This window comes from Staurois parvus, unplaced genomic scaffold, assembly GCF_062004578.1.
Source record: "Staurois parvus isolate SC_StPar_1 unplaced genomic scaffold, SC_StPar_1.0 ptg000048l, whole genome shotgun sequence".
NCBI classification, from domain to species: Eukaryota; Metazoa; Chordata; class Amphibia; order Anura; family Ranidae; genus Staurois; species Staurois parvus.
Window position 1 is genome coordinate 5,973,102 of NW_028317844.1, and position 26,186 is coordinate 5,999,287.

Below are 26,186 nucleotides of genomic sequence, written 5' to 3' on the forward strand. Positions count from 1 at the left end.
AGTGTTTGCTGATGGTTGATTATGTAAACACATTCTTTCTGCTCTGTGGTATGTATGTACAGTATATGATTGTACCAGTTTAGCCTGTCCACCCAAAAACACATTTCAGCCTCAAAGGAGCCATGTACAATAAACTTTGGGACTAAGGAGATAACTGCTGCAATATTTTTCCTGACAGTAACATACCTATAAACATTTGCATGCTGAAAGGATGTAGGTACCACACCAACCTTGATATTCTTGTCTTTGTACTGACATATCATCTGCTAAAAATTTCCAACCTAGGCAATAAATATTTTCTTAATTTTGTGTGCACCAAGGTTATTTGCTTATCCACAATGATCACTGCTGAACTAGATAGCGGGCACCTATGAGCAACTGAGTGCCATTCAGTCCATTTTTAATTTTAGATACATATAATAAAATGACGCAGCATGCAACATTTACAAACCTTTCCACTATTTCTCATTGATAGTATGACATCATAGATTTTGTTTTGTTGATCGTGCACTGCACATATATTGCAAATGCACATAAGAGAATGGTATAGCAGAACAAAACAACACTGCACATCTCAGTGTTTGTCCTGTTGCACAGCTGACACAGACATAATCGCATTAATGATCAATAAAGTGTGGAGGCAGGTTCTGCTTCTAGCCTGAATTAAGTTTTTGCCTTAGGCATAGCTTACAGTCACTACCACTCCAACAGCGACAGGCTCCAGCTGAAACACCCATATTCACTTCCAAACTACAAAAAATTACAATGACCAGACATGGGACAGAAGGCACTTAACTGATGGATTTACAAATTACGATCATGCTACAAATAATGCAATAGTTATTGCAGTTCAATTGTACTGCTCCTGTATGAGTATAAAAAAATTATGTATTACATTAACTCTTTAAAAATAATGACAGTCGGGCAATCTAGAAAATGGAATTATGCTTTACTAAATATATGGTGTGATAAAGAGAATTACATTTTACACAAACACAGATCCTAGGCAAAGTAGCTGCCTTCTCCAACCATCCATATCATTAAGCCCTGTCTCACAGTATTGTAATTGTATTGTGGAATCTGCAGGGCACACTTGGGGGCCAGACGGTAAAGAAAAAAGCTAATGTTTAAGCCTAATTCTAGGTTTTATGGTAGGATATGGTTCCCTGGCTGGTTTACAAAAAAAATAATCTATGGCTGCAATACTCACATTTAATCAATAGCTGACCTTTTTCCAAACAAAGGGCCAGTTTACTGTCCTTCAGACTTTAGGGGGCTGGACTGTGGCCAGTGGGATTAGAAAATGCTCAAACATCAATGAGAGTAAGCAATGCCCCATCATTGGTTTTAGTGGGAGGAATAATTACCCATTGTTGGTATCAGAGGGGGAATAGTGCCCCATCATTGGTGTTAGTGGGAGAAATGGATCATTTGTAGCAGTGGAAGGAATAGTGCCCTAAGGGCAAGATAAAGACAGGCAAAGGGCCACATCCGACACCTAAGCTTTGGGGACCACTGCTCTAGTTGAAACCTACAAACGTCTATGAAATAAATTTTTTTTTGTAGCTTACAAAGTGGTTTATATTAACCGCTTCCATACAGGGCACTTTTACCCCCTTCCTGCCCAGGCCATTTTTCAGGTTTCAGCGCTCTCACACTTTGAATGACAATTGCGTGGTTATACAACATTGTGCCCAAAACTAAAATTTTATTATTTTATTCACACAACTAGAGTTTTCTTTTGGTGGTATTTAATCACCACTGGGGTTTTTATTTTTTGCTAAATTAACAAAAAAATACCGAAAATTTTGAAAAGAAAACACGTTTTTCTTTGTTTCTGTTATAAAAGTTTGCAAATAAATAATTGTTCTTCATAAATTTAGGCCAAGATGTATTCTGCTACATGTCTTTGATGAAAATAACCCAATTTAGGATGTATTATTTAGTTTGTAGGAAAGTTATAGAGTTCACAAACTATGGTATAGATCTGAATATTGATCAATCCTGAAGTACTGACAGCCAATCTAATTTCTTGAGGTCCAAGAATGTCAGAACAGTACATATATCCCCCAAATGACCCCTTTTTGCAAAGTAGACAGTCCGACGTATTTCATAAGAGGAATGGCGAGTTTTTTGAAGTTGTAATTTTTTTTGTCATAATTTTTCGGAAAATGAAAAAATTAAAAAAATTATTTAACTATTTTTTTTTCACATACTGTTACCAGTGCAGTACAGCCTCATCATATAACTGGCATGGCGGTGATCAGGGACACTGACTGGTGACAGTACGAAAAAAAAAAATTGATAATTTTTTTTAAAGTTTTTTTAAATTATTTTTAATTTTTTATTAAATTTTTTTCTCTTTTTTTAATTTTTTTTTTCATATTTCACTATGATCAAAGTAGTATAATGTTACCATAGTAACATTGTACTATTTTGGGGAAGTGATGTTTTTTTTTTTACACAATTTGCTTACAGCAAAGAATTACTTTGCCATAAGCAAGCATTTACCTGAATGACATTGATTCATTCAGGGGGTTTTATTTTGTGCTTAGCTGTGATTTGGCCACAGCTAATCACATGACACAGCTGGGCTGTGATTGGCCCAGCTTGTGCATGTGATCGCTATGACCATTCACAACTAGACACACTTGTATACAATGGATGGCATGAAAGGAAGCCATCCATTGTATACAACTGTCACAGCAGGATTGGTCATAGCAGGTCACATGGTACTGGAAATGGGAATGGTACGCAGATCTGTCATCGGCCGTGTCCGAGAGCAGCCCTGTGGGCAGGCGCACTGCACATGCCTGAAAGGAAGCCATATGGCGTCCACCTGGAGGGGCAAGGTGTTTTGCCGGCCGCCTTTGTGCTATTGGCTGGGTGGGAACCGGTTAATAATTCTATCGCAGATTCAGGGTAATTTCATTTTGTATTTCTGTTTTTTAACTGCCTCCTACCTGACTGAGTGTTTGAAGCCCGCTAAGCATTAACCACATCTAAAACAGAGATGTACTCTGGCCACATTTTATTCTGGAATAACTACAAGCTTTACTTTGAAATTAAGCATACAATATTTCCATGTCTACAACTGTCAAAAAAAGAGAACATTGAGGTTTTGTTCCATAAGTGACCCCCCTTCAAGCTTAGTGGAGTTGATAATGCAATGCAGCCAGTAAATGTTTTGCTATGTATTAACATAGCTTAGTAAGGGGAAAGACGGACATGGAATTTTCCAGCTTTTAGATAGGGTGCACATTATGGGCTGCCCTATTCCTTGGAAAGTAAGTCAAAGTGTTTAAAAGTATTGAACTTCACCTGCCAGTCTATACGTTTATTTGTTTTCCTAGCCATGTCTGTTAAAATTTTGAGTGACAAGTGCAAAACATGTGAATTAATGCTGGAACCCATTTCCTCAGGTTTATATACCAGACCTAGCACTACAGGGAGTTCTGCTCTCTCTTGTTGTAGATCCCCTCCATCCTGCCCATTAGCTCCCTTGGAGCATGTACATTTTGAGAAGTAAAAAGGCCATTCACCCAGTAATAAACAAATGGGAAAAATAACCATCAGAACCCTGAAGCTAAGAAAGCACTTTGTATCCTCCTGACTTGAAATCTCGCCTGACAGGCCATTAGCACATCCTTTCTGAAATGTACCAGAAAGAGCCCCTGTGGATTAAACTGATCTCTGCGGGAAACAGAAGCAAGTTTACAGTGCAAGTTACATCTCAAAACCTTACTTGTACTTCATTATTAAGGTCAAAATGAGCATATACTGAATCCTGTACTTGCCAATCTACTTAAAGTTGTAGTTACTATGTTCTTTCTATTGCAGTGTAAACTAAGGTGCTGGACAAGTTAAGCATTTTGTAAGTCACAGTAGTATATAAAGGAAACCAATTCTAGAACTGTAACAGCTGGTGATCTAGCAAGTTATAGTGTCAGAGAGTTCATAGAAGAAGTCTTGGGCTGGCTTTGGGAGGCTAAAGTTCAAGGTAAGGGTGGCTTGTGCATGTCAAGTTGAACAACACAAGTGTGCTGGTCACCATATTCAAGGTATGCTGGTACTCTAGTGTGCACAGGGGGAAAGAAGAAGGATACATGGGGTGGTAAAAATTGTGCATGTCTATCATGCACAGAACTCGATACATGTGTAAACAGCACTCCTTGTATAACAAGTTGCAAACCAAAATTGTGCAACAGTTGGTCCCAGATATTCCTCAATTGGTTCATGTTACACTCCGTAAAGCATTTGTATTTGATTTTTTATTTGTTTGTGTTTTAGAGAAACCACCAAGCTACTTACCCTTTCACTGACATCAGGTAGATAGATGAGCCCAGATATGCAATTGACAGCCTATGGAGCTGTCAATTACAGCCAAGCCATCCACTGCCCACACACACTGCCGACCCCACCCTCTAACTATGTAACATGTACCCTGTCCACTTGACTACACACTCCTGTTTTCTACTAGCAACTAGAAGGGGGCTCACTGCAGAACTAGATATATTGTATATGTATATGGGCTTTACCCATACAAAACATATCATACAGCTCCTCCACCTAGTTGCTAGGAGGTGGTACAGGACAGGACCCTCCCAAGTGCTTTTTAATCCATTTTCCCATTTTATTCCTATATACTTCTGGACCACAGAGAGATTCCTCTGTCCCCCTCTGGGCCAGTCTGACTATATGTGTAATTGCTCATTAAAGCAGAAGCACAGCTTCACTCCGAGAAAGTTGTCTTTTCTGTATAGCCAAGCTCTGGTAAACAAGAGTGACCTGAATAGTGGTATTGGTAAAGAGGATACCATGCAGAGACTTTTACTGTTCCTTCGTCTTTGGCTTTTTGTTAAAGACTTCTAAAGTGGTTGTAAAGCTAATTTTTTTTAAATTAAAATAACAGTTATATTTCCCTGGCCTCAAATTCCTCTTCTGGGGTCCCCTGCTGGTGTTGTCCACTTCTCCTCTTCCCCAAGTGCCCCCCATAGCAAGCCACTTGCTATGGGGCAATTGTTAGGGAGTGCTTATGAGCTGGGCTGTGTGTGTCCATAGACTGGGCTCTGCCCTGATCCCTCCTCACAGGATTTGATTGAGATCAAGAGTGGTGTCAGGTAAGTGCTTGGGGGGGGGGGGTGCAAAATTAGTTTAGGTAAAAAATCTTTTGTCTTTAGAACCACTTTATGCTAGCCATACACATCACAATTTAATAGAACAAATCAATATCATAAGACAATGGGATTGAAATTTCCCTGATTAGAATAATACCTGGCAGAAAATCTATTAGCTTTTGATACAATTGCCACTATTTATTTTCTTTTTTTAATTACTTTTTTTCATTGAAGTGCATTATAGCTTTTAATTTTATGCCCATTTCAACTTCATAATCAACCATATTTTGGAGATCAATCGAATATATGTGTGATTCCCAGTGAATGGAAAATGGTTAAAATTGACTGCAAATTGCCAAGTGAATGGCCAGGCTTAAAGGAGAAGTACAGCCAAAACTTGTTTGGCTGTACTTCCCCTGTGGATCAGCTGACAGCGTGCTAAAGTCTCATGTCAGCTGACATCACTCAGGTGGTCCAGGCTGGGAAAAGATTCCAACTTTAAAGTGGACTGGCACCTGGCTCAGCCTCTCAGCGAGCTGCTGAGATTATGAGCCAGCCACTCCTGCCCCCTCCACAGCTCAGCGCTCCAGTGAGCGCTGTGAGGAGGCAGAGCAGAGAGCAGTGAATATTATTCACAACTCTCAGCTCAGAGCAGCAGGAAGAACTGAGCGATCAGCAGTGTCTGATCGCTCAGTTCTTACCCTTAGAGCCTGTGGGGGACAGTTGCAGCATCGGATTGGGTATGTATGATTTTTTTAGAAAAACTATTCCCATACTTCTCTTCTAATGCTAAAATGCAATTATTTTATGCTGGCCATCTACAAAGAGAAATTCTAGCAGTTACGTTCAACTAGCTTTCAATCACAAAAAGTGATCATTTGGATCAAGGCAAACTACCACCAACAGTTAAAATAGTTATAATTTGGAAATTCAAATGTTGGTAGGATGCTTTAATCCATTGCATCAATTTACTTATTGAAGGCTGACTGAAGGTGGCTAAAAAATTACCAGTGTTAATGGCCAGCAAAAATGTGCTCCCAGGGCTATTATTCTTATAGGACTGTGCACCTCAAAGACTGGGTTAACTAAAGTGGGGTTGGATAGGGAGTGAGTCTGACAGGAAAATGTATACCTAGTATTGCTACTTCTGTGAGGTGTGTTGCCAAAATATTCTGGATGTTGATTCCTATATTGAAGTGTGGAACCGATCTTGCCAACATGTGTCCTACTGAGTCAACCCTCCTTATCTCCACACATGTAAAAGAGTAGACTTTATTGCCTGTACACATAAAGCAATTAGTTTCTTGCCTTTATTTTGTAACCTGTATATAGAATTACAGATGGACAGTGTGTAATGCAGACATTTATAGCTTAGAAGTAATCTGCACTGGGGTATTAGGTTGTATTTCTAACCAGCATATAGCCTGTATGCGGTTGTATGCTTTCCTTGTGTTCAGGGGAAAATTCCCCAATGTTCCTGGTTTCCACAAAGACTTTCCAAAGGCAAATCCATAGATTAATGATTAACAGAGAGTCTGTTTTCAGTTTTATAGACTGTCTTCAATTGATGTACTTTGGTGTATTTAACAGAGGCTTCTTACATAAAAATATATATACTGTTTTTTCAAAGCATTTATTAAATGTAAATGTAATGTAAAAATAATGTAAATGTAAACTATTTACCAATAATTTATAATTTAAAAGCCTACTAATACTACTTAAGATTTGCATAGTGGTCTGGTGATTATAAAATCACACTATATTGTTCAGGCACTTTAAAATGCAATGCCTGCATTTTCAACTTGTGCTTATTAGTATGTAATATAGGGAAAATTTCACTTTAGCGAGACCACTCAGCAAACACAGATTGTGCTGTATTAAATCTGAATCTGCATGAACCTTTAGTAAACATTTGGTATTCAGAAATCTTTCATGTTTCTTGGCAAAAATGTTGAATAAAATATAGTAGACTTTAGCAGAACATTGCTCTTGGCAACAAATATGTAACACCGCATTTAAATTTTTAACTAGACACTAAGTGAAATGAGAATAAATAAATTAAAGTACATATCAGTATTAAAATCGCACGAAGAAAAATCCATGAAAAAAATAAGATGTTCATTTGTTCTGACAAATGTTGGCATTAATATAATAATTTAAACTGAAGTAATGCAAGCTGGCAGATAAGGAATGTCAATTTCTTAGAAAGCAAGGGAAATCCAGAAAAAAATTGTAATAAACGATGCTTTACTTATTAAATAGAGAAAAAGAGCAAAGTGCAGTAACTTAAAGCGACAAATGGAATTATACAGTTCACTGATATAATGGTAATAAACTGACATCTGCGTGGTTGCCACCATAATGTTGTGTGCTGGAATGCAGGAATTTTCATGCGTTCACACTGCATTGAATAGCAGTGTGTTAAATTGTCCATTCACAATGGATAGCCTGAATTGCACCACAATGTGTATGAAGATGCTATCAATGAATGGCACCACAGGGCAGCAACGCAACACAGATGAAATACACATATGGGAGCTGTTTTACCTGCCAAAGGATTTGAAATACTGTCCACCCAGTTATGAGATTAACAGAGCTCTGTTATATTTCACAACCCTGTCTGAGGGGGCAGGAGACCTGTCACAGGTGAATAACATTTACAGGTCTTTTCCTTTCCCCATCCTGTGATTGTCCAGTGAAAAGCAGCAGACTGAAGAGTTCATCTTACTGTCATTATACTCTCTCCTTCTATCGGCATACTCCTTACATTGTAGCACACCTAATTGCTGCTTCTTCCTCCCACAGTCTGTGCTCTGCTATACTTGGCCTGCAAGAGGCTAAAATCAATAAAAATTCAGGCACTGCTTACTTTAACCCCTTTTGCGCCTAAGGGTAAAACAAATGTCAATGCCTAAGCACAATTTTACAACTTTGACATGTGTTAGTAAAACTGTACATATCATCACAGCTACTTTGTGCATCCAAGTGGATTGATATTTTCAGGACAAGTTGGGCTTTATTTGGTGGTAAATAATAATCAGTATCTCCTGAGTGTTTTTATTATCAAAGAAAAACTGGACCAAAATATAAAAAAATATATATTTTTTAATTAAGTGTATATTTCTTTCTACTACCATAACCTACCACCAAAGAAGAACCCAAAATAAATTCTGCTGCTCCTGAAAATCCCACTGATACCACATATGTATATGTTATTTGTTGTCTGTAACCGTAGCACAGCCCAGAAACAATGGTGCTTTTTTATCCTACCTAAAACACACTGACACTAATTGACACTAATACTAATTTTAATTTTTTTCTAAATCCTGCCCAAAAAATACTGACCCTAACTTTTGACCCTGACCTTGACCCAAACACTAACGCCTGGCACTGACCTAGATCAAACCTTGATCTAGGTTTTTATTTATTTATTTATTTTTATAAGTATTATATATTTTATTTATTTTGTTATTATTATTTTTTTTACAAGCAATTTTTTTTTTCTCTCTGAAAGGAGAGATTGAGATACAATGTATGAGCAATGTATGTACAATGTATCGTCCTCTTCCATTCAAAGAGAGAAAACACGGGGGTGGGCTTCACAGTGACTGATCACTGTGATAGCCAATCAGAGGCTATCACAGCAATCAGGTGACCTGGAATCGGGAGTTCTGGGTCCCGATAGTTAATACAGGACTCGGGACTCTTGGCGAGACCCATGTCTCTGTTTTGGGAGCGCACCATGTGGTGCACTTCCAGCACAAAGGCAGAAATGCAAATATGCAGCCCCACAGAAAAAAAAAACGCATATTTGTGTACAGTCAACAGGAAGGGGTTACAAAAATTTTAAAGAGCATGGTATTGCATTATCAGTGTATTTTATATCTGGCTGGAGTTCAGCTTTATGATGCAGTCACACAACTGATTAGCACACAATGTGGATTTCTGCAAAATGTGTGTGCAAAGACATGCAGCCGCTCAGCCCATACAATGCAATGACAGCCTGACAGTGACCACAACTATCTAGAACTGTTTGCACAGACTGCTGTGATTATGGCGTCCAGCCACTATCTGTCCCTAGCCACAGGTAATCTCTGGCTGTGTGAACAGACACAGATAGCTGCTTCCGCCATTAGCCTGTCATGGCATTCTATGGTCTTATTCCACAGATTTCTGCTGCTGCACTTCACAGTGTGTGCTCATCAACTGTTTGAATGCACCCTTAATGAAGCAACTACAGAATAGTAATGGGTGAATCTGCTTGGGTTCAATTCATGAGTGCCTTTGGTAACCATGTTAAAAGCTATGCAAATTATGAACTTTAATGTGAACCTCAAAGACAATTGGGGGAGGTCTTGAAAATCAGTTCTCTCCAATTTCAAGCTAGCAGGCAAGGGATTGCCAAGAAAAGGGCATGAAGAACACTGCCAGGGGGGACATGTACCCATGCAAAAAAAGAGAAAAAAAACCTGTAAAAATACTGTTTATCAGGGAGCAGCTTTTCTAACCACCTGCCGTCCAGGCCAATTTTTACATTTTTCACATACATGTTAAAAATGAAATATTTTGTGCTAGAAAATTACTTAGAATCCCCCACGCATTATATATTTTCTGAAAGCAAAGGCCCTGGAGAAAGCAAAAATGATTGTTGCAAATTTTTATGTTTCATATTTGTGCAGCCATTTTTAAAATGCAAATTTTCAGGAAAAAATTCACTTAAATGAATTTTAGAGCACACAAACACAATTTAATACCCATTTTTGTTAACATTTAAAATTGCACACGTCTGTGAAATGGAGACAAACTATGTTTATCAACTTAGAGTTAAATGTGAGCTCTGTCACTAGGATAATTGCTCTCATGCCGAAGTTCCCTGCAATGCCAAAAATGTGTGATGCAATCACTGTTTACATATGTGTGCGGGACCTAAGTGGGTGTTTGTTTTTGTGTGGGGTTAAAGCTTTTTTTTTAATCATTTTATTCTTTTGTTTTACATTTTTTTTTCCATTAAACTTTATTGCACATACTTTGTTATAGCTTGGGCAGTGACAGGTCCACTTTATGGAGAGACCTGGGGTTTTTGAACATTTGAAACCAGAAGTGATTAAATCCTTGTCCCTTTGGGCTTCAATTGTCATAGAGGAGAAAAAGGAATGGACATTCCTCCTTCTCCTCTGTGCACTGATGACCTGACCACTTACAGTTCCCTGATGGTATGGGAGAGCCCAGGAACAATAGCGGGAGGAAATAGGGCCCCATGAAAGTGACTAGGGAGCTGTACAGCCACTTGATCACTTTTACAGTAAAGCTTACACTGTCTCTAAAAAATGTCACTAGGATCATGGCTGCAGCTTTAGCCATGATCCTGATATACCCACTTCCAGAAGTTAACAAGGCTTTCAAAATTTTCACAATTCCTAAATAATATGTTTGTGGATTCCTTAACCCTGAACATGAAGTGTACTAAAGCAAGTGTGACATTTACAAAGACAAAAATACTATTTAAATTCCTGGTAAATTACATTTGTAAACAAAGCAGCCAGGATTCCCTTTAACAACCATATCTGACCTTTATCCTAGGGTCTGAAGCATTGCACAAAAGAAATTTGTGGCTGCTTAGATTTTTATATAGCTTTTTAGCCAGCTACAGCAGCAATGCATTTTCTTAGTTACTTCTTTTTGGTCTTTTTAAATACAACTAAAAGTGTTCCTATATCAGTTTGATAAGTGCTAAAAAAAATCCTATTGTTCCTATTGTTCCTGGCACAAATCCAAGTAGCTTATAACTTCGCGTTCTCTCTTCCTCTGCGGCATCAACATATCAGGCATTGTTATCAGCCCTACCCCATTCATCTCTGTGGGCTTCAAAACACTTCCCCCCCAATTGTCACCGAGAAGAGGAGACGGGGAGATGTTCTTTAATCTTAATACACTTCATATCCTAGGGGGTCCTTGGTTTTTACAAGACATTTTGGAAAAAGATGACACTACTAATAATGATATTTAGAATAGTTTTTGGCATTGAAAGTTTGCCTCCAGCCAGGAATGGGCAAGCAGGAGTATGCACCATGCACATTTTAAATAATTCAAATTAAATCTGTTTATTTGTTCGTATACTGTTAACCAACAGCAAAGTGCACATGCATTGGAAGTAAATTACTAAAGTAATTTATGAAAGTTAAACATTGAATGGGTTCTATTAAATTTGCAATTTTTATATCTCATCTCTGGATGATTGATTCAGTGCAAAATTACTCTTGGTCTTTATAGAGGTCTAACGTCAGGTAAAAGCAAATACCATAAAAATTCAAAGCAAAAAAATACTATAATAACACTAAATGCAGCTGAATGAGTGGTGGTTTACATATGCTGCATATCCCCTAGATTTTTTCATTCTTTTATGGTGGCATGTATTATTTCCAGTATCATTTGTAATGTATTATTTACTAAAGTTTAATTGAAAGGTTTTTAAGAGTATTAAAAGTATTAAATGTTTCCAAAGCAAAAAAATACCACTATACCACTAAATGCAGATGAGAGAGTGGTGGATTACTTACATATACAGCACATCTCCTGGCTTTTTCATATTATATGGTGGCATGTATAATTTCTAATGTAATTTAAGGTATTATTTGCTAAAAGTTTAATTTGAAGTTTTTTAAGCTTACTATATTGGTAATGGTAAGATATAACTTTTGTTGCACTGAGCTAAGAGTGCAAAGTAAATGGATATAATCTTTTTATAACTTATTATTTGTGCAACCCCTTCTCACCCTCCACCTATATATAAAACATTCCCCAGCATGATATCCCATTCTGGGGATATGTTTATAAATGTCATCCCCTCTGAGAGAAACCAGCCAACACTAAGGGGTCTACTTATAAAGTAAAAAACATTCACACAGCCCCCCAGGTTTGCTGTGTTTTGCCTAATGTGATTATTTCATATGCTTGTAAGTGCCATCCACTGGGCATAATACGTTTCTATTTCTTGAAATACCTCAATCAGGAAAGTACTGCATTATGGCCGCTAGATGGTGGTGTCTACTATAGGAAATAATCATATTAGTCAAAACATAATGATTATTTGTTGCAGCTGCACTTTTGTTTGTCACATTTGTACAGCGACCCTTTGATAAATATACCCATACAAGCAGCTGCTGCCTATCAATCTAAGTTGTCCCTGACAGTCCCCACTGATGATCGGAGACCACTGAACATGACATAGTGATCACATGCAGGCTAGAGTTCAAGGTGCAGCCATCCCACACCAGCTCCAAGGCAAAAAACTGAAGGATCACATGACCTCCGATTGCTCAGTTCTTTGCCTCAAATGGAGGACCAGGCTAGGGAAGGGGTAGGCATGGCTGCCTTTGGCTCTCAGCACTAAAAATCAGAACCAGCTTTAAATCAAGCAGCTAGGTGGATCCCTCCAATGTATATGGACACTATTTCCACCAATAGTACAACATTTTGGCACCTTCTATCACTCTGTTCCTGTGGTTTGCATTCTCTGCACACGGGTCATTTTATTTTTGTCTAATAGGTTTCTTCACTTGTTCCTGGTGGGTAATAGGCTTTTTAATCCCATGCATGTATTTATAGGTGCTGTTCCTCGGTTTTCCCATTGGGGTGCCATGTTGTTTTCCCACAATTCCCGTGCCAGACACCTGCTAACGTTTGCCATTTGCCGATGTTATCTTAGAGTGTTTGTATAGCTGACTTGAAAGTATTAGACATCTATATGTATAAATATCTCCACCCTGTGAGATTGTCATGAAACGCGTTAAACTAAAAGATGTATCCTATATTATGTTTTGTTAAAAACTTGGAAGAATGGAATGTATACATGTATTATTATCTGAAAATTATGTAGAGTGTATGGTGTGGCTCTGCCCCGTCAGTTGATTGCATGCAATGGCACACTTTCAGCTGACTATGGGTCACAAAAGAACAAAAGTAAGTGACCCTAAAGAGAAGTATGGCCAAAAAAAATTATGGTTTTGCCCATACTTCTCTTTTAACACTGTAATGATCAGATTAGAATATTTGAAAATAATAATAAGTGACTTAAAACATAGGAAAAAAGTTCAATGCATCTGTCATCCTATAATTATATTATTAAAAAACAGACTTTGTATTCAAACAATATACCAAATAAAATGTTGTTGATAAATTTGTCCTGGGCATTTTGGCATCAAAGGGATAAATTATTATTTTATGAAAGTGTTTACTGGGTTCTGAACCTGCTTTCTGACTTTGGCTTCCACTTGCATGCCAACCTCAACTTGTTCAACTACTCTCTGCCTCCTGACTTGGATTATCACCCCTCTGTGTATGACCCAACCCACTTCCAACTATGCTCCATGTGTACTGACTTAGTGCTATTTACTTACAACCTTGGCCTACACAACTATTTGTTTGCCTCTCTATGGTGTTTGCTCACCTCTCCATGGCTGTCACCTGAATCCACTCCTTTGCATTGCCTGCTGTCCCTGCTGTGTGCACTATCCAGAGTCTGTCCATGCTTCAGCTTTACCACCTCTGCTCCTGTCATCAGCTGGCATGCTATCACCAGTGAATTCCTCACTGCCCAGCAGCCAGCTCATGCGTCTGACCCTATGACAGTACTACCACCTCTGCTTCTGTCATCAGCTGGCATTCTATCACCAGTGGATGTCTTCCTGCCCAGCAGCCAGCTCATGCATCTGACTCCTTGACAGTATTACCACCTCTGCTCCTGTCATCAGTTGATGTGTTATCACCAGTGGATGTCTCTCTGCCCAGCAGCCAGCTCATCCATCTGACTCCATGACGGTATTACCACCTCTGCTCCTTTCATCAGACCCTGTTATCATCAGTGAACCGCTTCTCTGCCCAGCTGGCAGCTCATGGTATCTGCTAATCTGCATTTAATCTTTACAGATTACATTGACTGTGCTGTGATATTTATCCTGGTTATCACTGGTGCTTCAAATGTAATCTAATGTAAGAATTGCCTTTTAAAATTACCTTTGCCTTGTATAAGATAAACCTTTCACCAACTTGTGCAATTCAGACTGAAAAATGCATATGTTACCTTCAGTAGAAAATGCACTTTAAATTTTCAGAAGAATATATAGACAATTTAAGTTATAGATAAATCTTGACTTTCCCTGTAAATGTCAAGCTTGTCTCCACCCCATTCAAACCCCTATTGGTCGATAAGACCACTCATCACATGAAAAGATCAATAGAGAGTTTCTGGTGGCAGGCCGGGCAACTGAGTTCAAAGTAAGATTTGAACATAACTTTGGCTGCGTATCTCTGCATCTGTTTTTCATTTTGACATGCAACTTTCACCAAAGGCACACCCTGCTAAAAAACTATCCAGGTTTTGCCCAATAAAAGGTTTATAAAGAGTGCTGTAAGTCATTTACACTATTGCCCAATGTATGCCCAATGTATTTTGTTGCTAAATAAAGCATCTAGTTTGGATGCACTACCTTCTTGCGCTCCCTTACTGTTTCACAAATATGGCTTATGTCTTTCTTTGTTGTAAATTATCCATGTCAGGTTTTTAATGGTTCTTCTATCTGAAAGTAACAAACAACTATGCCTGCGTTTGGGTTTCAGGACAAATACCGTATTTGCCGGCGTATAAGACGACTTTTCAACCCCTGAAAATCTTCTGAAAAGTCGGGGGTCGTCTTATACGCGGGTATACGGCGAGCCGGTGTGTCAGGGCGGCACTTTTTCCAGGGGCGGTGTCCTCCAACGGACACTAAGTACAGGGGTGGGCAGAGGGGCTGCTGTACCTTACCTGGCTCCGGTCCCGGTCCCACGATGATCCGGTCCAGGAAGCGCGGCTGCTCCTTCTTTCAGTTCGGCCGCGCGATGGTCGCGCGGCCGCTCGGCTCCGCCTCCTCACCGGTGATTGGGCGCCAGCGCACACAGGCGACCAATCACCGGCGAGGAGGCGGAGCCGAACAGCTCCGCGAAAATCAAGCTGCCGAACTGAAAGAAGGAGCAGCCGCTCCTCTCCCCCACTGACACTAACGATGGGGCACTATTCCTCCTCCACACTGACACCAATGATGGGGCACTATTCTCCCCACTGACACCAATGATGGGGCACTATTCCTCCCCCACTGACACCAATGATGGGGCACTATTCCTCCCCCACTGACACCAACGATGGGGCACTATTCCTCCCCCAATGACACCAACGATGGGGCACTATTCCTCCCCCACTGACACCAACGATGGGGCACTATTCCTCCCCCACTGACACCAATGATGGGGCACTATTCCTCCCCCACTGACACCAATGATGGGGCACTATTCCTCCCCCACTGACACCAATGATGGGGCACTTTTCTCCCCACTGATACCAATGATGGGGCACTATTCTCCCCACTGACACCAATGATGGGGCACTATTCCTCCTCCCCACTGACACCAACGATGGGGCACTATTCCTCCTCCCCACTGACACCAACGATGGGGCACTATTCCTCCCACTGACTAATGATGGGGCGCTATTCCTCCCACTGATACCAATGATGGGGTGCTATTCCTCCCACTGACACCAATGATGGGGCATGATTCCTCCCACTGATACAAATGATGAGGCACTATTCCTCCCACTGACACTAATGATGGGGCACTATTTCATCCACTGACACCAATGATGGGGCACTATTCCTCCCACTGACACTAATGATGGGACACTATTCCTCACACACTGGCACTACTGATGGGACACCATTAGTGTCAGTGGGAGGAGTAGTGCCTCATCATTGGTATCAGTGGGAGGAATCATGCCCCATCATTGGTGTCAGTGGGAGGAATAGCACCCCATCATTGGAATACCATACTGAAATACCATACCATATTGAAATCAAATCTGATGTTTTTTCATTTTTATTTGGTGTGCGTTGGAAGAGGGGTAGTCTTATACGGCGAGTATAGCTCAAACCCTATATTTTAACAGGAAAAGTAGGGGGTCGTCTTATACGCCCAGTCGTCTTATACGCCGGCAAATACGGTACTTTGCTTTTCTTGTAAAATGCATGTTTAAAGCAAGTTTTAATTTTCTTTTTTTTTTGGCAATAAGATAACCTCTATACTATGCCAAAACAAAAAGAAATCATTTCTCTTTTGTTACCTTTCAGTTCACCAATTTAAAATTGAGTTCTAAACCTTAATGCATAATTTAGAGAAAAAAGTAAACATAGGAGTAAGGGTCGTTCATTTTGAAAAGTGTATGTTTACTTTGTCAATAAATAAGGTGAACTTATTTCACCAGATTGAACACTTAGTAAATAAGTGTTCATTCTGAATACCCAATGGTATGGTAGAAAGAAAAAATTTAATTTTTGCTAGTACATGTTTGGTTGACTGAAGTCAACACAACTTCACCTTATATACCAAGTTCAATGAACATTCATTTTATTAAGTGAAAATTCTCTATTTCTGTAAAGAATCAACATGTCTCCTGTACCCATGTACCCAATCCATTCATCCACTTTAAGACAAGGCTAATTATTGCTGAGATCCAATCTTGCTATAAAGCAAATGGATACTATACAAGGTACAAAGTATAACACAGAATATATCAATGGTATATATAATACTAATATAAAGAGCAACTCCATCCAAAACATATTTCTATGCTGCCTGTGGAACGGAGCAGCGTCCAATCTGCTCCACCTACCTATATAATTTCAATTGCTGGTTTAAAATGTTATCCAAAACCCATATAAAACCTACAATTAAAATAATCTTGGACTCATTTATCCAGTGTTAGTCCGGTGCTCCTTTCTGTATTTCTATGGTTTGAGCTAATGTTGGGTGCCCATCAAAGGATGCCTTACCATGTGGGAGCTGCCACGCTAGAGCTATTAAGATTGTTTGAAGTTTTCCTTCATCTATCTACACATACAATCTAAAATTCTAAAAATTCTAGCCAAAGAATACACTACTTTTGTGACCTGCACACTATAGTAAATTCTCCATATAAACAGTTGGTATCAGAAACAATGTGCTGTGAGTGGAAAGGGTTGTCTCTGACTAGCTATTAGACATTTGGAAAGTCCTGGCCTGGGAGCAAACCCCAGCGCTACTGAGCCTGAAAATGAGAAATGCATTTAGGTGGAGTTGCACTTTAATTTATACCATTACTGTAATAAAATACAAGCATTTACACTGTGCTAAAGTAACAATCTCGACTTGTTTAAAAGTTATTATTCTTACAAGTAGTTCGCAGTTATTCTTGAAGGCAAGTCTTGGAGTTTCCTTAGCATAGTGTTGCTGGGGAAAATTTTCACCATGTCCATCTTCATCTCTAGCCTGAAGGGAAATATAAGGGCCTATTTAGGGACTTGTGACAATAATACCTACATTAATAACAAACCAAAATCATAACAGCAAACATAAAATAAAACAGTAAATGAAAAATATGGTATGTCATACAGCTATAGGAAAACCACTCATACTTTGGTTAGACTGGACATGTCATCATCTTTTAAACATCAGAAAATAATTTATCGAGCATGCTGTGGGCTTACTTGAAAGCATAGAACAATGTGAACAAGGCTTGTGGGGACCTTAAAGCTATTCTGCAAAATTTCCAAAACAATGACAAATACATCCTGATAGGTTAGTTCTTCATGTGTCACTTTTTTAATAATTAGTCCCATGTGAAAAACAGAACAGTACATTTACATATGTTTTTAGATTCTGCTCCCAAAAGCTTAATTTTGACTAAGGCAACTGTCAGCAAGGAGTTAACCTCATGCCGATGAGCATTTAAAAATCCTATATGTAGTTCAATCTTTAGGGTCTGTGCATATGGGTGACATACAGTATGTCCACCTTTAAAATTTAAAAAAATTGCAGATGAGAAAACAAAATACAGACCATCATTTTGATTTTGCTTTCAATATCACATGAGTATATAAAAAATGCAGTATAGTTAAAAAAAAAAAAAAAAACATTAAACATACTAATAGTTCATTATTATGACATAGTGGTAACGTAAGTGGACATCTTTAGATATCTACATTTTATTTTGTTTAACATGCCTATTAAATATAAAATAAGGGAATAAGTTCAGGGCTGTAAGAAAACTATTTTTTTATCATCATAACAGGCTAGACATGACAAGAAATGGTAAAATTGTAAAATATATAACCAGTGACATTTAATAAATACATATATACACTGGACTTAAGCAAAACACTTTAATATTTTTCAAGCCAAACCATGTTAATTCATCACATGGGTGTAATAACTACAGGTTTAAAACACATTTGCTATATCCAAGGATACCAATTTTGCAACTATATGTGTATGTTTATTAAAGTGCAACCTAGCCTGCCTTTACACATCATGGCTCTTCATGTATATAACCAGTGACATTTAATAAATACATATATACACTGGACTTAAGCAAAACACTTTAATATTTTTCAAGCCAAACCATGTTAATTCATCACATGGGTGTAATAACTACAGGTTTAAAACACATTTGCTAAATCCAAGGATACCAATTTTGCAACTATATGTGTATGTTTATTAAAGTGCAACCTAGCCTGCCTTTACGCATCACGGCTCTTCATGTATATAAGGCTCTCAGAGGAGAACCTGCTTATTAATAATTATACTTCTCTTCCCTGAGAAGATAAGTGAATGAAATAAGTGGTGAATAGCTGCAGTGTGTAGTAGAAATGAGATTTGATCCCATGATTTTGCAAGATCAGGGGCTCAAATACTCCTTAGTGAAAATAAAATTAAAAATTGACAAAGAAAGTGTTAGAAAATAAAATTGATGTTAATAAAATAAATACGTGAGAGAGCACATTCATAAATAATTGTCCTGAGTGTATTTATATAGACATAAATACATCTGTTACAAGTGTTGCTGAGATGTCTTCATATATATACAGTTATTAATGAATGGCCCTTCTCACATGGGTCCTTTATTAACTTGATATTATCTTAACAGGAGTATACTGGTGTCCAATGTGGAAATATACCCACACTATACCTGAAAGTCCCCCAGCTATTAGGGGCCCTGGGGGAGTATGCCCCTGTATATATATATATTTATATATATATATATATATATATATATATATATATTATATATATACAGTGTTGTGCCCTGCCATGAAAGATGAAAGAATATACTGTATGTCACACAGGGTTCTGTGGTCCAGAGGCTTTGCAGAGTCTTGGGCGGGATCAAGCTTCCTACCTTTTGTCCACTTTTTATGAATGGTGCCTTTCACGTGGGTTCTTTATTAGCTTTATATTATATTAACAGAAGTATACTGGTGCCTAATGTGGAAATATCCCCACACTAGACACCAGGGACCTACAGCTATTGGTGGCCATGTTCAGTATACCCCTGTACATGTATAAATCTATCTCTCTCTCTCTATCTATCTATATACTCAGTGGCAGTGTGGTGCCCTGCCATGGTAGATGAAAGAATATATGTCAGATAGGGTTCTGTAGTCTAGAGGCTTTGAAGAGTCTTGGGTGGGATCAAGCTTCCTACCTTTTTGTCCACTTTTTATGAATGGTCCCTTCACATAGGTCCTTTATTAGCTTTATATTATATTAACCAGTGTATACTGGTGCCTAATGTGGAAATATTCCCACACTAGAACCCAGGGTCTACAGCTATAGGTGGCCATGGGTAGTATACTCCTGTATATATACATGTGTAAATCGAATCTATCTATCTATCTATCTATCTATCTATCTATCTATCTATCTATCTACCTACCTATCTATCTATCTATCTACCTACCTACCTATCTATCTATCTATTTATCTATCTATTTATATTCACAGTGGCAGTGCTGTGCCCTGCCGTGGTAGATGAAAGAATATATGTCACACAGGGTTCTGTAGTCCAGAGGCTTTGAAGAGTCTTTGGAGGGATCAAGCCTCTTACCTTTTGTGCACTTTGTACTGGAGACTTGCAGTCTGATGGTGCAGATTTGCACAGCTTTGGAGACAAGCTGCTGAATGAGCAGAGTCTGTGTGTAGAGACAGACATTCGAGAATGTCTACCTTGGTCTCAAGGGGAGGTGGCCAGATCCGACCAGGCTGTCACCTGAGAGATCTTAGGAGACCATGTGCAATTAGGCAGGAACCTTTGCAGCTAGAAAGCTGGAAGATTTATGTTTTGATGCTGAAAACCCCTGTGACGATAATGCAGTACACTATTTTTTAACATTTCTTTTAAATAAAAAAGTGGGCCACAAGCCCTGAAAATGTACTTCCCTGGCTGGTCTGAATTGGATGAAAAGAACTACAGTTGAGTGAAACCTCCACAATATGGAATATACAGTATACAATCTGTTCTACATTTTACATGGGCTGCTGAGGAGTGGCAAGGGAAGCAAGGGATAGAATTCTGCTACTTCCTCTTCACATCATGATATTATCCCTCTTCTTTCCCTGAGGTGGAGAAGTAGGGAGTGCAAAAATGTACACAAGAAGCCAGTCAGGTGCTTACATTGCACCTTATTAAACTGCACATTTGCATAGGAATTACTGGCAGCTTCACACTGAGCTGCGATGAAAAGCAGAGAAAACCATCTCCACTCTAACTCACAGCTTATTAAACTGCTGCACTGTGGAGATAAGCTGCAATAGACTTATCTCAATTTAATAAATGGACACCCTAATCTCTTGCTTCTGTCTCTCCAGTTGCTTTGAAAGCTGTCACCACAGACTTAGGCCTGTGTAAACATTGCTCTTTTTCCATGCAGTTTGTTTGCAGTCTACATTGTAAAAGCAGGCATGGAAAGAAGTAAAGGAAGGCACTTGCTACAATCCACTTGCAATTATTGTATTTAGTGCCAACAGTCATAACTAATGATTCCAATGTTGCAATGCAATCACTTGAGACCACATTGACATCATGAATCATCATGAATCACACTTAATGCTAGGATTGACGGGGACAATAATCACACCTTCAGTGTAGGCATCTTCTTTTATGTCTCCTGGCAATGAAGACATTACACCAACATTGAGGAGAGAATGTCTTCCTTGCTCTCATTCCTTGTTTGCAGTTACAGATGCAGAAAAAAATTTATAGAAAGCAATAATTACACTTTCCTGGCCTGTGATTGCAGTTATCACAACATAGGTAAAAGGTTACATGTGCAAACCTGCTTGTTATCCCTTTATAATTGCTTTAAAGCATTTTTTGAATATTTCCCCCAGCCTGTGTTAAAAAAATAAGTTGAGCTGCCATACTCTCCTTCAGTTCATATTTGTCCTCCACAGTAATCCGTTTCCCACACGATGTCGTCAGCCTGCTGGGTTAAATAATGCCCAGTGTTACTCAATCCAGAAGTCTGAGGACACTCTGAGTGTGGGACGGCATGGACTTGCCCCCTGATGGAGCATCACAGGACTCTCTGCATTCACTGTGTAACTTCTTCAGACAGCAGCCTGACATCATCTCCCCAGTGCCACACTCTGCATCATTGGGAACTGCTAATCCTGGAGAAGAAGCAAATAGTAGTGGAAATCTGCAGCATCATGTGACCAACCTGAAGACTTCAGGAAAGCTAAGTAAAAAGAAAAAATAGTTACCATACTGCTTGGGGGATCTTTAATGGGAGGAGGAGGACAAACGAGGACCCAAGAATTGGGCTGTACAAGGAACTGGGAATGTTATATCTAACAGGGTCATTTCTCTACCTGTGGTCATTCCTTATATTCATGCTCCAGGCAGTGTCACCCTGGTATCTGGCGATGTACAATGGAAACATGTCACCCAGTTATTATAAAACTTATCATACTGTTTTCGATAAAGATGAACCCACCTCTCTGCAGTCGGAATTTCATTGACCTTAAGGGTCCACTCTTGGATTGAAGGGATCCAGTTTTATGAGATTTGGTAAAGAATCACTTTACAATTACTAGCAAATGGTCTGCTGTCTCAGTACAACAAATTCTCTGTTATTATTCCTACTTTAAAATGGGTCCGGATCTAGCCTGTCTGATGCGGGGATGCAGTAAAAAATGTCAGAGGGGCAGAGGATACAAGGTTGTCAGGGCAGTGTACAGGGGGTCAGCGGGTGTCAGGGCAGGAACGCTGGAATGGGCAGGCAGGCCTATGGTACGGTCACGCTGCGACTGACGACAGCCACTACCCACAGACCAGAGTCCCTCAGGGCGCGGAGTCTAAGCCCCAGGCTACCCTTCACCAGGGCCCCTGATGGTGGGGATGGACTTGACGCAGCCTGAGACCAGGTCGCGGCCCCCGAGTGACCCCAGCTGCGATAACGACTGCCGCCAATGGCGTACAGCTGGTGGGAGCTAGATGGGAACACGAGTAGAGTAGTCAGACAAGCCGGGTCAATAACAACGGAGCAGACAGTACTAGACGGTAGGCAAAGAATACTCAGGTCATGGGCCGGGTTCAGCAACGGGAGGTCAGATAAAGGGTTAACGCAGAGAGTAGTCTTGTCCAAGCCGAGTCGATTACCAGGAGAGCAATGGGAACAACACAAGAGCTTGCAACAGGGCAACATACAGGACACAAGTGCAGAGCACACTTGCAGACAGCAGGTTTAAATGTGCTCAACCACACCCTTCTGAGGAGGAGCCGCAGAAGCCTGAAGGCATAAAGGTTCCCACCATGCTTTGCAGAAAACCAAGATGGATGCCAGCTCATGGAGATGCACAAGCTCTGAAGAAAGGTAGGACCTTGACAGCGGGGAAGAGGACAGGGTTACTTCTGGCAGGGCACTCAACAGATCTTCCCAAATAGTACACAGCTGAGATTGGATTCCTTCCACAATGTGTAGGTGGCTACTACAGCTGCCAATTCGATCTGGGAATTTCACAGGTCAGAACTGCAACAGAGCAGCCAGTTATACTTTGTGCATTTCGAGGCTGTGTCTGTAAAGGAATCCAATCTCAGCTATTTTCTATGTGCGGAGGAAGAAATTTGTTGAGTGCCTTGTGTGCAGTGTGGGAAGTGCTAGCACCCAGAGCAAAGGTGACAAACTGCTCCCCCCCCAATGTGTAAGTGTCATGTCTCAGCAGACATCGCTCCAAAATTCAGCGAACCAAAATTCTTCCCAAACAAAAATGCAAGAATTCCCCCTCTGCTCAGTCCAAACCCCCCCAGCACAAATCTTTGCCCCCCCCAATCCCAACTTCCAGCTTAAATCCTCCCCCAATTCCCCACAAATCTCTACTACCCCTAGCTTACATTCTCTTTCCCTCCAAATCCTCCTTTCTAGCACAAATCTGCCTATATCCCTTCTTCTGGCACACCCCCTCCAAATTACCCTTCCCAGCACAAATCCCTGACCCCATCCAAATACCCCCTTCTAGCATAAATCCTCTCCCCCCAGCTCCCCCTCCTAGCACAAATCCTCTATCCCCCTCAATCCCCCCCAGCACAAATCTTTCCCAATCCAGCCTCCTAACACATTACCCACCACCAGTCCCATGTCTAGCACAAAAAGCCCCCAATCAACTCTCCTCCCCAATCCTCCCCCCTCAATCTTACAGGTGGGAACTACAGGAGTAGTGAGGAAGTGCGGACTGTGCTCTTAACTTCCTGTAATAACAGCACTCCTCTATACAGCAGATGACACAGGAGGAAAAAACCCCCACAAAAGGATAAAGCACCTCAAAGGCTTGTAAGCAGCATATATTTATTGCGGACTATACAGTAAAAACATAACATTTATTCAGTGCACATATCCCATATTTCCCCCCTCCCATATCCCCCCCACCCAACTGACCCCCCCACCCTATACCAACCCCTCTAGGAGTCCCACTCAAGAACAACCTACCCTCTCTCTCCCAGGACACCCCCAGCTATACCCCCTCCATGTATCCCAAACCAGGATGATTAGGGCCAGCCCCCCACTAATCTCTAAAACCCCCTTCGTTTGCAGATGTAGACTCTCCCTGAAGACTCTGCTATGATGTGTGCTGAAATCCAATAGGAGCCAAAATATGTCCAGCAGATAGAATAGGGGCCACAAGGTGTATGTCCTCTGTGGAGGAGAGCAATGGACAATTGGGCAATGGATATGCCTCAAGGAAAATTCCATAGTTCCAGATAGAATATCAATGCTCAGATCCTCCTATGTCCTCATCACCATCACTGGAGCTTTCCAAAAAGGAACATATAATCAGCAATTGAAAGGTCCAGCCTACATCCTGGTAGCTGATTGACTCTGTATATCCATAAGCCATAATACAAGTCCTGCAGTCATACAGTAAGGAAAAGGAACAATCTCACTATGTGAGCTCAAAAACGTCCGTTCTGTGAAAAGGCCAGATATGTTATCCAATCAGATGTAACGGTACCCTAGAGTTCAGGCTGCACAGCTTGCAAAAGTCTCATAGTGGGTCATGGGAGCCGGGGATCGCACGTGGAAGGAGGATATGATCCCTTCCATCTACAAGTTTCACCCCTTCCACTGACCAGGGCTTCTTCAGGGCATAGCTATGGATTGGATGGCTGTCTTTCTAATATATCTACATCATCACACTAATGTTCCACCTCTTAAAGCAACCACCAAGGATAAATCTAAACTATATACAACACGTGGGTTCCCCCTACAGGTTGGTCCTTGTGTGGAATTACAATGGGGAAGAAAAATCCTCTGATCATGGGCATATCAAATTCCAGACTTCCCAAATAGGAGCCTATCCACTTCCTATCCATATCCCTGATTCTACACATTCACCAACTTCTCATTAACATAGGCAGACAGGTAATCTCTTAAAGGAAAGGCTGTAAGGCCAAGTCATTATTCAGTCCATAAGGACTCATTGTATTCAATAAAAAGATCCATCTTGCCTCCTTTTGTAACGCGATCTTGTCCTTATCACCTCTCCTTTCTGATGACAATTGAAAGATTGCTGCACATTTTATACCTTTCAAGGATGAGTTATGGTATTGTTCGAAGTGGGTGGCTATCGGAGACTCATCATCCTTGCTAGTAATACTAACTAGATGTTTGCCTATTCTACGTATGAATTCTCTTTTGGTTTTGCCAATATAGATCTTGTTACTTGGGCATACTATTCTATATATTACCCATGACAATGAACAGTTCAGGAAGGAATTAATGGAATATGTTTTAATACCTTAATACCTGTAGAGTCCTGGAATTCCCTTATTTTATTGACATGTCTACAAAAGGAGCAATGTCCACATGGAAATATGCCTGTCATGGATGGTTGTATATGCATTGGCTCACTTCTACTCCTTCCATATTCACTACGGACCAATGTATCACCTATGGTAGGGGCCTTTTTTGCTATAATCCAGGGCTTTTTTTCTATTATGTCCAAAATTCTCTTATCTAATGTAAGGATATGCCAATGTTTATTTAATACAAATTTTAATTGACTCCAATGTGTTCCATATCTGGTAACCAACCCAACTTTATCCTGTTTTTGTTTCTTTTTATGTTTGTTATTTTGTAGTAGCTGTGTCCTATCTTTTTTTTAATGCTCGTACTCTACCTTCTTCTATTACCAACCTGGGATATCCTCTTGCTTTGAACCTCTCTTTTAATTCCTGGCTCTCAACATGATAATCATCTATGTTAGAACAGTTTCTCCGACTCCTAAGAAATTGTCCATAGGGAATCCCTCTAATGAGTGGCCAAGGATTGTGACTGGTAGCGTGGAGAAGGGTATTATCTGCTGTGGGTTTACGAAAGGTGGTAGTTTTGATCTTATCTCCCATCTTTTTATTTTCAAATCAAGGAATTTCATTTCACACTGATCTATTTTATATGTTACATAGATATTTTTATCGTTACAATTTAATTCTTCTATAAATAATTGGAATTCCTCCGATGACCCTCTCCACGCTACCAGAACATCATCCATATAGCGAACCCACATAACCACATGATTATGATATCTGGGATTTGCGTATACTATGTTTTTTTCCCACCAACCAATGTGCAGACATGCATATGAGGGTGCACATGGTGAAGCGATTAAATTCGTTATGTGGGTCCAACAATGGATGATTAAGTTCAAGCCACTCTGAAATTGCTTGGA

At 39.9% G+C, this 26,186-nt stretch overlaps 1 protein-coding gene across 3 annotated transcripts in view; it reads right to left on the reverse strand.

Moving 5' to 3' along the window:
• Positions 1 to 26,186, reverse strand: part of SOBP (sine oculis binding protein homolog) — a 246,459-nt gene that overhangs the window by 34,239 nt on the left and 186,034 nt on the right. For all 3 annotated transcript variants that reach the window (XM_089664910.1, XM_089664917.1, XM_089664924.1), the window contains one exon: positions 17,355 to 17,450. In XM_089664910.1, coding sequence (XP_089521036.1) covers positions 17,355 to 17,450 — 96 coding nt within the window. The remainder of the gene's footprint in view (positions 1 to 17,354; positions 17,451 to 26,186) is intronic.